The sequence below is a fragment of the Volvox carteri genome, assembly GCF_000143455.1.
Source record: "Volvox carteri f. nagariensis unplaced genomic scaffold VOLCAscaffold_23, whole genome shotgun sequence".
In the NCBI taxonomy this organism is placed as follows: domain Eukaryota; kingdom Viridiplantae; phylum Chlorophyta; class Chlorophyceae; order Chlamydomonadales; family Volvocaceae; genus Volvox; species Volvox carteri.
This window is the reverse complement of record NW_003307566.1, coordinates 1051097-1066648: the sequence shown is the minus strand read 5'-3', so window position 1 is coordinate 1066648 and position 15552 is coordinate 1051097. Positions and strand designations below refer to the sequence as shown.

Sequence of the window (15552 nt, the reverse complement as noted above, 5' to 3'; positions counted from 1 at the left end):
GACAGGCAGTAAAATTTAGCTGATTGAAATAAATATATTTATCAACATTAAACAGTGCTAGGCTTCGTAGGTAGGCAGCTGACTACGCTCCGCACCAGTTTAGGAACATCTCGTAGGTCCTCCTGGACAAACTCCACATCAGACACCGGCGTGCACACCGACCACAAATAATCGTGGTGGATAGCTTGAGTGGAGGTTAACGCTCGTAAGGAGCTTGGTTGGCAAGGTGCGCGCGTTCAACGAATTAAACACAAGCCTTCTAAACGGATTGTCTGAGTCCGAGCCCAATCCAAAATAATGACACTGCAAAAAACAATGAACATATATCCGCGTGTATAAGAGGAAAACATGTTCTGGCTAACCAATATTTGCCTCAAAATGCGCTTCGCTATTGCTTCGCTGTTTTTTGCAGCAGCAGCTCGGCCGTCTATCCCGATTGCTTCAAAAGAGATATATATATATACATGGGCTGCGCGACATCTTGCCTTGCAACTTCCGCTGCGGAAATCAAGAAGTCAATCCGTTACGGCGATGAACGAGCCATCGTTCTTAAGCTGGCCGAGCAGCCTAAGCTGCTGAGTGCACCATGTTTTCCGCAAGCGGCCACCCCCCTGCACCAGGCCTGCAAAGCTAGGAGCACCAAGGTCAGGCTAAGGGACAAACCGCAATCTCCTACACGCCGACCTTGCACCACATGCATGGGCACCCCGCCCACATGAACCCCGAGCATTCCTTTCCCAGCCCGATGTCTGTTATCGCATAAGCAATCTCACTCGCACCCTCTCATTCGCTCGCACAATACTGCACCCCTTCACTCACGCTGCGTTGCCTTCCAACATGGTTGCCGTGCACCTGTCGTCACCCTGAGGCACCGTCCCAGCAACCTCTGAAGTTTTGACCCCCGCCCCGCTTGGCACCGTTTGACAAACGAGTGTGGCCGTCAACCGCTACGAACCCCAGGTCGTTCAGGCCATTATTGGATTTCTACTCAACGCAAGCTTGGAGACAGTACGGACGGCCTTGGTGCCGTACTGCTGCCGCGAAGGCAAACACTCGCCTATCACAGTTTCCGATGGTGTGCGGATGGCGGTCAACATGGTCAACACTAACGGTGCGCATGCGCATTTTTTCGTGTTTGGGGCCGCGTGACTCCCTACACGTCGCCAACGCCGTTCGTTATCATGAAGGCCCTGGTTGGGGGTATCGAGAGCACTTTGGGTTTGAGGTCTTGAGGTTTCAACGGCTGGTAGACCTTGAGCAGCTGGGGACACATAGCCCGCTGTAACAACGACATATAGCCCGCTGTAACAACAGCAACACATAGCTGGCTGTAACAACAGCAACACATAGCCCGCTGTAACAACACCAACACATAGCCCGCTGTAACAACACCAACACATAGCCCGCTGTAACAACACCAACACATAGCCCGCTGTAACAACACCAACACATAGCCCGCTGTAACAACACCAACACATAACGAAACGTGCGCCGAGAAGGAGGACGCTTAGGCACATTGCCCCCTCATCCAACCTAGCTATGCTCCATTTGCCTTACCTGGACATCACCCTGTCAGACGTCAGCTTTACCCCACATGGTGAACCACAACTATGGGCGGTAAGTCCTTGTGGAGGTGCGGCATAGCTGGGCGGGTATGGCCTACTTAGGCAAGCCCTCCCAATCCAGCTTGAGGGCCCTCGTTCATCCCTCCATCCGACCCTTTTACTCCTGTACCGTACACCTTTGCCACGCTTTGCCGTACATGTATGCCGTACTTCCCGCAGGCCAGACTCCTCTGATGTACGCATGCTCCGTGGATTGCCCTGAACTTGTGGAGCTGCTGCTGGCTTATGTAAGGCTGCTAATGTCGTGATGTGGTTTCCCCCAGGAAGGGCGCTACAAAGGGCCTCAACAGATCAATGTGACCTCCTTTCCCCCAACCAAGCACTACCGTACTGCCACTAAATGTTTGCGAATTAAATAAATTAATTATTCGGGTCCTCGCAATCTGTAGAATAAATTATTAATTATTTGCGGGCCTCGCAAAGTTATTTGTGTACGACCGGAAAAATTCCCGACGTCCCTTCCCAAAGTTGTAAACTTCGGATTTTCGCAGGATTTGCTCGAAATAACAGTTGTAGCTGCCAATCCATGTTGTTCTAACAGACTTGCAATAGCGTAGATGGACAGAGATGGAGGAACCACCACTTGACCCCAGAAGGCAGACGAAAGTCCTAGGACTGAAGGTTCCTGGTAGCCTAGAAGCCGCAGAAAATCGTAAGGGTACCCTATTTGACTTCAAGTTCACAAAGCGCCCAAGGACTGCTGAGGACCCAGTCGGCCCGCCGCCTCGCGAGGGTCCGCCGCCCAAGCAAGTGGCGCCTCCTCAGCCCACACTCTATATACTCCTATCCGGATACAGATGCTTTGCCTGCTGTGCGTTGGATTCAACATTCAAGTTCGCAAAGTTCGGCTTGTACCGCAGGCGCTCGCAAACTTTTAAGAGTAACAATTTAACTCCAGCCCAGCCCTCGCAAAGTTTTAGTGCAAGCATTTTGAATTATTAATTATTTATGGACCTCGCAAACTTTTAGGCTCGCAAACATTTAGTGGCAGTACGGTATGTGTTATCGAGCTGGGGCCCCAAGGGTCGCACTGGGCCGGGAACCCCGCGCTGTGGGCCGGAAAGCAGCCAAGCAACCGGAGTTACTTGTTTGGCAAGCATTTCAAAACTTAAATCACTCAGCAGTTACTCAACACTCAACAATGGGAACTAGGATCAAAGTCAAAGAAGGGAAAGAATCAGCCAGCCTTGCGCACCCTATGCCTCCGTGGCTGAGTGGACCTACCAGCCAAACCCACTGGCACTATCGGGTCGGCCAAGCCGCGCCACGATTTTGGTGCTTGCTAAATGCTACTTGCTGGCTGAGTGATGATGTGTTCCTTGCTGGCTGCGTATTAGCGTATAGTGCTTGGCTATATGATTCTCATTATTGCCGTGTGGGTCTCTGATAACTGGATTGCATGCGTGGCACGATAGGGTAAATAATTCTTTTCGCTTTTCCCATTATCCAGGGAGCAGACCCGTGGGTCGCGGACCGCTGTGGTGGCCTCGCTGCCGTACACTACGCCGCCATTTGCGGCCAGGGTGCAAGCCTCCAAGCGCTGCTGGCACGTGTCCCTCGACTCCATGACAGGCGCAGCTCCGTAAGGTACAGGGTACAAGTTGGTGCGTGAACAGACCTGTGGGGCACACCACGACCACGATCCTGTACGGCATTGTACGGGTGTTGCCTCATGCGGCAGGGTACGACCACAGCCCTGCACCGGACTTCATGACCGTAATCCTGTACGATTACTGCAACACTGCAACCCATGTCCATGGTAATAGAATCAGCAAGAGACATACGCATGTCGGCCAAAGACTGGCAGACGCTCATGGTCCATGTGTGCGACGGTAGGTGGGCATTGGGCTTTGGGCTGTCTGACCGAAATCCCTGGGCTATCCTCTTGCCCATGTGGGTGTGTGTGTGCCTGGCTCTCGTGCGGCGGTCCAGGTACGTGGACGCGCGGTCCTGCTGCGGCCTAACGGTGCTACATTACAGCGTCTACTACGGCTGTATGGAGTCACTCCGGGAGCTGCTGCTTCATCACGAACCGCATCTGAATGCGCTCACCACGGCGGAATGCGGCGGGGACTTGCCGCTCGCCTGCGAGGCGCGCTCCTCTCCGCTGCACGTTGCTGCGGTTGTGGGCAGCCTCTCCGCAGCCCAGGAGCTCCTGCTGCACTACGTAAGGAACTTGTGTGTATCTTGGGGGCTCCCGTGTATTGACGTTGGGTTTTTTTACCAACCTTGGTTCCAAAGCTGCGCGGTTCCAACCATTTCGCTGCCATCATGTGAAGATGTGTGCGTGTGTGTCGCGCACGCAGGTACGACAGGTCTGCAGCGGCCGCCGTGTCGTGGACCCCCGCGCAATTGCCAATGCGGCTGGGCAGCTTCCTTGGCAGGTAGGTGCGTGTGCACAACTGGTCCCCATGGCAGAGCATACAGGAAAGTCAGGGCGATGGCATGGCGATGCTTCACGAAAGCTAGGTTGTGCCAACCATGCCGTTCACACGAACACTTCTGTACATTGTAAGACTTCAAGTAAACTTGGGAGAGACTTCCCCGTGTGTGTTGATGAGTTTCGCAGTACATTCGCCTATCCGGTACAATAAACTTGCCGTTCTGTTAGTGCTACGCTTTTTTCCCGCCGTGCTCAAAGGTGGCTATCAGTAACCGGCCCTCCAGCGCAAGCTTGGCGGCCCTGCTGCACCCCCGACAACCCTTGGCGCAAGCTCTCGGCATAGACTTGTCCCGGTACGACATGGCGTCATCGGTGCTCGGCGGCGGCAGCGGCAGCGGGCCGCCGCCGTTGGCAGTCATTGCCGCCGCCGCCACGCGCCGCAAACTCCTTGCCGACCTGCATGTGCAGCGGCAGGCAGCTGCGGCGGCGGCGGCGGCGGCGGCCCCCGGGGCCGAGGCCGAGGCGGGGGTGCGGGTTTGGGCCCGGCGAGAAGAGAAGGAAGAAGGCTCCAGGGAGCCCGGGCTGTCGCGCTTAAGCACCGAGGGCGACGGACGGCTTATACGCGGGAACGCTTCGAGCAGCAGGCTGGACGTCGACGGCAAGGGGGAGTCCTCCGCCTCCCAAACACCAACCCGAAAGGACGCAGAGGCAGGCAAAACCATGACGATTCCCGGGCGGTGCAATTTAAGTCAGACGACGCGGCCGGTAGCTTCATCTGCCGTTTGCGATACCGCAGAGAATTGCAGGCAGAAATGGGGGGAAAGCGAGAAGATGGATGACAGTGAAAGTGACGGGGAGGCAGGGCAGTGCGGTGTGTGTTTTGTGGCACGCGTGTCGGTCGCGCCAGTGGACTGTGGCCACCCCCTGTGCATTAATTGCGCGGAGCGCCTATGTCGTGGGTTGAAGAATGGACCGCTCGCCTGTCCCTTTTGCCGGCGGGTGGTGGCGGCGTTTGTGGCACACGCGTGACGACCGTCGATTGTGTCGGGTTTTAGGGTTTTAGGGTTTCTAAAGATATAAGATTTTAGGGTTTTGGGGAATGTGGAAATAGAGAGTTAAGCTTATAGGAGGAGACACAGAGTATGAAGCAACACGTTATTGCATAAAGGTTCTGGATACGCTGAGTCTGTGGTTTTACACTGCCTAAACCATTTAGGGTCATTTATGGATAGGAAAAAACACGCTCGCTTTACAACCCAGAGTTTTTTGAACCCTGGTGAACCCTGGGGTTTTAGGGTCAGGCCCCTACGGGGAAATGGGTTTTGGCTTTTGTTCTTTTACTGTACCGACTGCATGACACGTAAAAAGTGCTAGTAGAGCAGTAATGGCTCGAAGATTACTACTAGGACGCAAACCCGGTGGCCAGGGGTAAGCCAGCATGCGTGACGGCACGTCGCTACCAAAAGCGGTAACGGCGGTAAAGCGGTAGGTGTTGCCTGCGATGTTCGCGCCGGATATCTCTACGAAATAACTGGAGCATTTGGAAGTGTTCATGCCGCAAAAGGATAAAACAGTACAGCGTTGGGGACGCGACATCAGGCGTGTATGCGGGTGTTGCTATGTTCGCTTAGGAGTGGCGTAGTGAGCACTGTAACTCTTTAAGGCCTACATCGCCCAGTCAGCCAGTTCGTGCTAAGCTGAGGTAGTGCGCAGCGCCCGGTTTCGGGCTTAAAAATCGTGCGTATCGTGTAGAACGCGCGGACCGCGTTCAACTCAGAAGCTAGCTTTAGTAAGGTCCCACAAGGTCAAGTGTTGGAATGCAAACCCGTAAAGCCAATGACTGGTTTCCTTTCTGGCTGCCAGAATGACAAAGAAATTATGAGCCAATTAGGCATACGTAATCGCGTGCCCTGCAGTACAGCTTTGAGTAGGTTGATTATGGCATGCTAAAACGTAATGATTAGACATGCATCGCTTAAAACTTTGTGATACTCGACTTGATTTGCATGCAGGGGCATCTACAATTTTTGTGAAGCGGCCAGGCCTGTTCGTCCGTAATCCGGCCCACAGAAGCTGCGAAAATGATTCTTAGGTAAAACTCTGTTTTAACATTTTAGATAACTTGTTAAATGAAGGATACATCGTGTGGTTTGGCTCCAAGGCATGCCTGGGAAGGAGAAGTTCAAAATAACCATGTCCGTCGAGACTGCGTCGGGACAAGGGGTTTTCCACCCGTTTCAGCACCAGCTTCAAACTCGACTCAAAATGTAATGGATTCGGAACGATCTTGGGTTCATGGAGACCCAGGTGCGCGCGGGGACCGGCCAGTGATGCCAGATGCCCAACCATACATTCCAGTAGCCGACCCAAAACATATGCCACACTCCCTCAGGACCTTTTGGACTTTTATGCTTTGGGATGACGACATGGTGAGACGATAGGGAAAGGGATTGGAGGTAGGTGATGGGCATTCGGGACGAGGTAGGACAAAAAAGAGACTCAATTCTCTCTCTGGCTGCGGTTTTTTTTGTAATTATAATCAGCAGCAATTACTTGGTTCTTCCTAGCAACCTGAAAATCACACCTTCGGCCAACCGCCCTGCCACGAAACCGATCCCCGGCGTCCAACAACTTCGCCTTCGCGTGCCAGCATGCTTATGTTCATAACAACTAGGTGAGTAGGGCGAATGCGGAATTGCACAACCGAGTTGGTTAAGGCGCAATTAGCGAAGGAGGCATGTCTTACTCCTTGCACGGCACCAGCAATGTGACGGGCCAAACCGGATATCCAAGCGCTTTCAAGCCTGGCTTCAAGTGGATGCATCATAAGCGCCTGTTTACTATTTTACATGGCTATTCGCAGATGGGCGGAGTCCCACTTCCTACCGACAGTATTTTGTTACGCGCTGTTCTATGGCGGAGTGGGCCAGTTCGTCGCCGGTGTTTTGGAGGTACGGCACGTGCAGCGGCGTGTGACGGCGGCAGCGAAGGCGGTGTCGGACGCGGCGGTATAGCAATACAGTAGACTCTCAGCCGCGCCACGATCCTATTTAAGCTACGGGTGCTTCCCGGCGTGTTGCCTACGCCTCGATGACATCTCCCCATTGCGTGCCCCCATCCCACATCCCTACTCAACCTCCTCCTTTCACCCACACAACTTTCACCACCCACGCCACGCGCGCTTCGCCGACGCGCGCTTCACCGAAAGAAAATCCGAACACACCGATTTTATGCCTGAACGCGTCCCACCCGTTGTTGATTGATCCCCTCCTCCCGTTCCTTCGCCGCACGACTCTGCAGCTGATCAAGGGCAACACTTTCGGCGCCACTGCCTTCGCCAGCTACGGAGCTTTCTGGATGGGCTGGTGAGTTGATATTACTTTATGCAGCCTCCTCTCTCTTGATCTGGTGCATCCTGGTCTGTCCTGCGCTGTACGCAACTGCGCCGCCACAGCAATGTGGCTACATGGAGCAGTTTGCCAGTGTCCCCTTTCTGTTTCTGAGATCTTCATTTACGAAGGTCTGTGTGACCACCTCGCACCTGATGGCGCCCCTCCCTCGTCCTCCTGCTGTCGCTCTTAGCTGCTGAGGCACCGACTGCCTCTTCCTCCATCGCCCAGTCCCCGTTCATTGTCCGCCTTCACACCGCAGTTTATTTCCCTTCTCCCTGCACCGCTCGCTCATTCCTTCCTTCCTTCCGTTCCAAAGGTTCCTGTTGGAGCTCCTGATGAAGCAGTACCCCTCGGTGTACAAGACCGCGCTCACGGGCAAGACGCTCTGGTGCGGACTGTGGGCGTTCCTGACGGCCGGTAAGAAGAAGACGGGGGATACAGGCAGGCAGGTATGCACGCAGGCATGCGTGCATATGCTCCCGTGGGGCATGGTCCTGGCCGGGCTGCTTGTCAGTTTGTCCCCCGTAACCAGTTGGAATCAAAACTTTGGGCTGGCCAGCTGGCCAAAGTTTTCCTGATTTAAGCTGCTCAGTGAGATTGTTTCCGTCTACTCTATGTCTTGCTTCCCGAAACCAGGATTCTTCGTTGTGACGCTGCGCAAGAACGGCTGCCTGATGACCATCTTCTCAACCCTGGTCATCACCTTTTCGCTGCTGGCTGGCGGAGTGTGGAACGAGAGCTGCGAGCTGGCCGCGGGCTACTTTGGGTTCTTCTGCGGCGCGTCCGCCATCTACGCCGCCTTCGCCTTCCTGTTCAAGATTGAGCTCGGAATCGTGCTGCCAGGCGCGAGGCCCGTCAACTACCTACCAGCGGACTCAACGTCAATACCGGGACACGAGCACCATCACCACCTAGGCGCGGTGGTGCTTCCAATTCCTGGGAACGGCGGCGGCCGAGTGCTGTTGGTCGTGGACAGTAATAGTCCACGGGGTAATGACGGTGGCAGCTGCGAGAGTGGGCAGCAGGAAGGGGGAAGTAAAGCCAAGGATGCTCCCGAAGGTCAGGTGGATCAGAATCGGTCGCTGCCGGCCATCGCCTCTGAATAGTTGCATAGCATAGTATTAACCTGTCATAGTATTGACGGGCGCCTTCACCCGTTGGATGCACCGTTTATCGAAAATTAGTTGGCTAGTCAGTGATGTACTTGAAGGCGATAATAGGTTTATGCTGCACTAGGGTATGAAGGCACTCTTTACATCATAATCTGTTTGAGCCACTGGCCCCGTAGCACTTTATATAATTGCCATTGTGATGATAATACCCACATGATGCTGTACAAGTATTGGTGGGGACGGGCCTGTGCAAAAGCGAGCTGAGCTGCGTGCCGAGATGTGTGCATAGGGGACGCGTCCGAGTGGTACGCAGCTGTGCGGTCGGGGGGCAAGAAAGAGCGTTTACAGGACTACGTGCTTTTTATTGTTTAATTGCTTATATGTTTCCACGGTGAGAGGTCCTTCTGAGAGAGGACGAAAGGGCTGCCGACGACATTTTAGCGGCATGTTCATTTTACCGTCTTTCCTTGTCATCTTAATGTGAATTTGCGTATTCCGTGTGTTGTTCACTCGCGTCAGTTCTGTGAGGTGTTTTGGTAGTCACCTTATATTCGCTTCGCTGATCGTTTTGTGGGCGAAGTGCGAAGACAGATTAATTTACGTACGTTCAGATGTTTTACTTTCAAATTATTCATTCCTTGTGTGAGCGTTTGTCACATAGAGAGAACGTGCTTGATTCTTGTAACTTGCGGGTTACATGTCATGGTCGTACTCGGGGCCTATCTCTTGAGGGCGTCCTGTGATCGATTGCTTGCTTTCAGTATTTGTAGCCGACAGCGACATTAGTAAAGTTGCGACTTTTGAGCGACTTATGAGTTGTCTTCGAAGGAACCCTGTCCTCTTCTGTTGAGGATCTATTGAGCTATCTATCGTAGTGGTCTGTCCCTGCTGCTGCTGCTGCGTGACTGTACTGGGGCCAGAAAGATGAACGCAAAGGTGAAATGGCGTATGCATTACCCAAGAGAAAGTGTAAGAGAGAGAGATTTAGGCATTAGAACTGAAGAGCGGTCTGGTGATTTGGGGAGCATGATGGGGAGGCAGCTAAGACCACAAGGCGACAGATCGGAAGGTGAATTGCTGCTGTGACAAAGGAATTACACTACAGAGTTGCTGATGGGGGAGTGATGACGCCGCGCTCCCTCAGCCGTATACATAGCGTGTTGCAATCCACGCAATCAACAACCTTTCTTGAAGTCACATTGACGCGCCAGTAGACTGTATTGGCGCGACCACGCACAGCACGGGCCAGGAATTGGCGCAACACAACAAATTCAAAGCTGCGTGCCCAGGCAAACATTCGCGTGACACGAAAAAATGCCGCACTTGTGTACTGTATCGGCTTTTCGAGTCTGCAAATTTATATCTAGATGCCGCGCCAGAACCTACACTCAACACCTTGCTACCACACCGCCAACCGCGCGTTCCCGCAATCATTGCTGCAGTCCGTTGCAGTACGATTGTGCCTTGTACGACCAAAAGGTCCATACCAAACCACAGAGAAAAAATGCGGTGCCTGCATGCTGCTGCGTACTGTGTAATGCCGTCTCGTACTGTGCAGAGAACGGAGAACGCGGCTTCTTAAAGCCTCACATGTACGGCAAACGGCAAGAAAGAAAAGAGTTAATTTCATCCGATGCCAGCCGTCAGCGCAGAGCAGGATAGGACCGAAGCTGTGATCCCTCAGGACAAGACAAAAGACCAGAAATGTGGACTTATAGAAGGCCCCCCGATATAAGGCCGGGTTCAAAAACCTTGACCTGGTCAAAGCCCCGCCGGGATGAAGGCCAAGTGCGCCTCGCACCGCAAAAAAACTGAGCCGGGGCGCCCGTACCGTAGACGAAGTCGACACCACAGGGAAGGCCCGTGCCCTTCTGAATTTTTTTTGAGATTCAGATTCAGATTCAGAAGGGCAACTAACAACGACTGTGACCGGACACCTCCCGATATGGTCCACATTACAAAAGCGATATACCGACATGTGAACAGAAGAGGGGAAAGCCAAGCGCTGGGAAAGCCAAGCGCAAGCCGAAAGACGCGCGAGCGAACGTGATGGGGCAGCCCCCCGGATGGGGCCGGGCCAGACGGATATCAGCCCCGCGTGCGGCCTTTCAAATTTATTTAAGTCACCTGAGCCGAGCTACTGCTGCTATTGCAGCTGCTGCTGCAGTAAGGCCGCATGGCGGCGTGTCAGCCCTAACGCGGCAGAGGTCTATTGCATTAGTGGCATTAGAAAATGCGGCCTTGTATACATTGTTTGTCGCATGTCGTACACAAAATGGCAAACGGAAAAGCGGGACGACTATCGCTTCGAACAGACAGACAAACAGACAGAGAACTAGACAAACAGAGTGTATTTTGATATGCAAACCGCGCACAACGCAATTGCGAGCAGTCTGGCACCACACCGACAGGAAGTCCGCGCTCGTTGCCTCCTCCTCCCCCTCCCCCTCCCAGGGGGGGAGGAGAAAGGGACGCACAGGCAAAGATCAAACACCAGCACACACACTCCGCTGCCCCACATCGCCACAGAGCTCCTCGCCGCAAAAGAAAAGAGAACAGAAACGGACCTAGAAAGCGCAGAGCCCTGACGAGCCTGACGAGCGCTGCGTACGGACGGATTGCCACTGCCGTACCTCAAAGGCGCCTATGAAGATTTTGTCTGAAAACCACAATCTAGGGTGTACCTAAAACATGATATATAGGGCCAGAGAAAACAAGTCAGTTCCTGGCCTGACACAACTCTCGTCCCGGAGCATAATCCGATGGGCTCATACGCGTGATGAAAACTCAATTAAGGCCACAACCCCTCTCTTCTTTACAGATCCCGGCCACCACCACCACCACCACCATCACCACCACCATCGCCGTCAGCAGACGCAACACCGATAGAACTATTTGCCAAATTTAACGTTTGCCAGTGTGTGGTAGCTAGCTCTGTCACAAACGTATGATAATTCTATATATTTTGCATGCACGTGCAATTGCGAGGGCGCCTGCGTACCATGCCCTGCCATTTTTCTTCTTCTTTTGGACTGTTTCGCACATCTCGTTTGTTGTATTCGTCATTATTATGGCAGCTTCTGTTGCTAATACAGCTGGTAGGTAGTTCTTACCATATCTCTGACGTTGGACGTTTTGCAGTCGCTGCCACCGCTGTCTCGGTGTTCCCGCGGCCGTTGCAGCAGCAGCAGCAGCAGCAGCAGCAGCACCACCACCACCCCTGATACTGACCCATTTCTGACGATACCACGATACCTGTCGAGGGTCTCTTTTAAAAGTGCACAAGCACCCTCGAAATGACGTGGCTTCATCGCCATCATCATCTCTCGCCCCCACATCCCCTCAGGACGGGTCGTCCAGTCCCCCCGCCTCCTCCCCCTCCTCCTCCTCCTCCTTATACACCTCCACGTTCATGCCCTCACGGCCGCTACCGGCAGTGCCGCTCCAGCCACCAACGACACGCGCAGCGCTCCCAGCCAGACCAGCCACGGACGTTGCCGCTGCGGAGGAGGGGCCCACCACCATCGCCTCAACCGCCTCAACCGCTCCCGCGCCATGGCAGAACCACGGTGATGAAGTTACCGGCGATAGCGGCAGTGGCTGTGGCAGCGGCGGCGCTATCCGGTTCAGGTACTGCAGGCACTCCTCCGCCAGGCCTCGAACTTCGTCGTACAGGCGCCGTATACGCGGCTGGGTCAGCGGTTGAAATTCGCCCTTGATGAGCGTCGGAATGGACCAACTGGACCGCTCAAATTCCTCCGCCAGGCTCACACATCCGTCGCCATCGCCGTCGCTGTCACCGTCACCACCACCGCCGCTGTCGTCGCCACTCCAGGGAAGCACGAGCAGACGGTACAGAGCCTCGTTGCACTGACTGAAGGACGCAGCGGCGGCGGCGATGGGGTCCCACTGCGCCAGCGGCAGGCGGTGGTACGGCGGCATGGCGGCCAGGGCGACGAGGCCATCCAGCATTTGTAGGTCGTTGAAGAGGGCGGTGACCAGCGCGTCGCATCTGGGGTGGACGGAAGAAGGGCCGGCAAAAAACACGTCTTGTGGATAGATGCGAGTACCGTAACTTGAGAGATCAGTTAGGCTGCGAAAAAAACAAGATTAATATTCAGGTCTACGGGACGGTTGACCGATTTGAATTTTTTTAAAATTTAGATGCTTCGCAGAGCTCGAAAGGAGGGGGACTCAGGTTAAATAGTTGTCAAATGTTCCCAGACCTGTTTTGGGTGTTTCAGATTCAGATAAAGGTTTCTCTGTTTTTTTTGTTTCAAGTATTAGCAATCGCGTGTTTGAGCCCTTAGACTGCCACAACCCTAAGTCTCCGAATCCTCGGAAGTTATGTTTTGATTTCCAACAAAGGCATCAATTTACCTCCGTAAGTGGAAAGTCACTCGGAGCGGTTTGCGCACCTGGCGGCGTCCTCTGCGCGAGCCTGGGGATCCAGCATCGCTGCCGCCGCGTCCGCTGCACACTGCAGTACGGTCTTGCTGTGCTCGTACAGCCCGTTGACGTGGCGCCACGACACAACCTCCTCCATTTGCTCATCTAGCTCTTCGCACTCGCTACTCGCGCCGCCGCCGCCGCTGCCATCGCCACCGCCGCTGCCGTTGCCGTACGAGTTCTCAGTATTACCGTTTGCCGCTGCCGCTGCGGCCCCCTGTCCGTTAGCGATAGCTGGTGCGGCCGCGGCTGCCGTTGCTGCCGTACTGACCTGAGTGTCGGGGTGCTGCTGTTTATTAAGGGACTGACGGTTATGCTGGTGGTTGTGATGACGGTTACGGCAGTTGTAAAGGTAGTTGGGATACAACGGCTCAGCGGAACGCTCCTGCATCTCCATTCTCTCCACCAACATCCGCGACGCCGCCACGCGCATCGTCTGCACCTCCGCCACCTCTCGCCGCAGCGCTCCCGCCGCCGCCGCCAACGCCACGCCGCCGCGGTCCACGGCGTACGACAACGCCGTACGCAATGTCAAAAGCACGGCATGCGCAATCATCAGCAAGTCGGCCAGCGTCAGCAACTCGTCCACAAACTGCTCACGTTGCGTCGTACAGAGCTTTGACCAGGGTATCAGCTCCGGGAGCGGCAATTGGCCTTGACCGTTGAGCGGCGGCGGTTGACCGTTGGGCGGTTGCGGATACGGCTCAACGGCCGCGCGCAGGGCATTCACAAGGTGTTTGAATGCAAGGGCCGTATTGGAGCCGTGCTCCAGGGGAAGATCGCCCCGATCCCCAGACTCCGCAGAAACCGTTTCGCCCTCAGGCAGGCTTCCGCCGCCGCCGCTGGGACCGCCGCCGCCGCCGCCGCCGCCGCTGCTGACGGCATCGCCACTTTTCCCAATTTCAAGACCACCCCCCGCACATCCACCGGTAACAGAGGGTTGTTGCGGCGCAAATATCTGGATATGGAGGAGGAGAGTAAGGGGGAGCAGGAAAAAGGGAGAATGTGGGGCGGAGAAACCAAGTACGTGTGTCTTCCGTGTGTAGTATGGCGAAACAGAAAGAGTACGGCCAGAAGGAAGAGACAGGGAGAAAGAGGAGTAGGTTGATGAGAGGATCATGGAAAGTGCTTCAGAAGACAGATGTACATACATGAAAACATGATGTGAAGAAGAAGAAGAAGAAGAAGAAGAACAAGCTGAGAAGTGGAGCAACAAACCCCACACCCACTCCCTTCTTTTCCCAGTTACTCACCTACCCTCTACTTCACTTCACCTCACCTCCTCGGCCATGATCAATGCCGTACTGGGATTGTACGACAGCAGCCTCATCTCCGCCAGCAGCTCTGACAGATCCGCCACCCCGTCCAGCACCAGAGGCACGCACCAGTTCAGAGCGGCGCTCACGACATTGGGGTAGCCGGCGGCGACCAGGTAACTGGGTTCGCGGGTTGGATGGGCCGGGGTAGAAGGTCAAGCATGTCAGAAGGTCAGCATGACCAGGGGTGACCCACGGGTCGGCGGGGGGCCGCCATGAGCATGGTAGTAAGGAGAAGAACCCAAACCCAGGAAATTAAATAGGAACATTTGTAGGCATGGGCACACACGCGTCAGCGTGTCGATTTTCAAAAAGAACGTACATTTTTATTTTAAAAAATTTAAATACCTTCCATAATTTCGAATTATTCCCAACGTTTTGAGTTATTACTATACTGTGACGCGCTTGTCATTCACAGGGAAGCCATATCGGGAGAATCTCCCTGTTGGCACCAGCAGTGCTAGTCCGGTCTTAGTCGTGGCCGAGCTTGCTGAGGTGTTGTGTGTGCCGGTACGGACCACTTGTCCTTCCTTTCCCGTCCAGGCTAGGTGTGTCGATTACAGCGACAGGTGATGTGCCCTTTGGCTCGGTTCATTTGCCTTACGGTATAGAAACCTGGTAGCCCGCTGCAGTAATAATAACAACAACTGAAGAACAAAAACAGAAAGTGAGGAGGAGGCGATTGGAAAGGCGATGGGGAGAGGTGATGGACTGCTGTTGGTGATGATGGTTGTGGCGGTTGTGGCGGTCGTGGCAGTTGTGGTGGCAGGTAGGGCAAGGGGGATGGTAGGGAGGAGCTCCTCACCCCAGGACTCAACAGTGGCGGGGGGGGGGACTTTAAAGCTGCCTTGGGAAAGAGTGCCCTCTCCACAACACACACACACACACACACACACACACACACACACCGACACACCGACACACACACAACACGAGCGCGCGCCCTCTCAAATGGCGAGATATGACGGGAATCAGGCAAACCAGAGGCGCATCCGTACAGCAATCGTACAGCAAAACCGTGTAAGTCTCCGCACCTGTACGAGGCAAGCCGCAGTGAATGACCACCTGGCCATGTGGCTCGCCAAACCACCTGCATGGTTTCGGTGGCCGGTAATGGTTCCGTCGCAAGGGGGATTGCCGTGGGAAGGTGTTCACAAGAAAATGATAATGATAATGATAATGATAATGATAATGATAATGATAATGATAATGATAATGATAATGATAATGATAATGATAATGATAATGATAGTGATAGTGATAGTGATAGTGATA

At 54.2% G+C, this 15552-nt stretch overlaps 2 protein-coding genes across 2 annotated transcripts in view; one reads left to right on the top strand and one right to left on the bottom strand.

Moving 5' to 3' along the window:
• Positions 1-464: 464 nt before the first annotated feature.
• VOLCADRAFT_105083 (uncharacterized protein) lies at positions 465-10094 on the top strand (the record flags this gene model as incomplete). The annotated part of the gene is made up of 11 exons (XM_002951390.1): positions 465-644; positions 961-1111; positions 1785-1852; positions 3198-3307; positions 3558-3792; positions 3932-4009; positions 4267-4536; positions 7309-7373; positions 7717-7817; positions 8037-8464; positions 10071-10094. 11 exons carry the CDS (start codon positions 465-467, stop codon positions 10092-10094), a joined length of 1710 nt encoding a protein of 569 aa, XP_002951436.1.
• A 1760-nt stretch (positions 10095-11854) lies between these two features.
• The window catches only part of VOLCADRAFT_91924 (uncharacterized protein), a gene marked incomplete at both ends in the record, with an annotated part of 5515 nt that continues 1817 nt past the window's right edge, over positions 11855-15552 (bottom strand). Inside the window, 6 exons of the mRNA XM_002951301.1 lie at positions 11855-12174; positions 12388-12524; positions 12931-13919; positions 14241-14397; positions 14882-14924; positions 15312-15367. Coding sequence (XP_002951347.1) covers positions 11855-12174; positions 12388-12524; positions 12931-13919; positions 14241-14397; positions 14882-14924; positions 15312-15367 — 1702 coding nt within the window. The remainder of the gene's footprint in view (positions 12175-12387; positions 12525-12930; positions 13920-14240; positions 14398-14881; positions 14925-15311; positions 15368-15552) is intronic.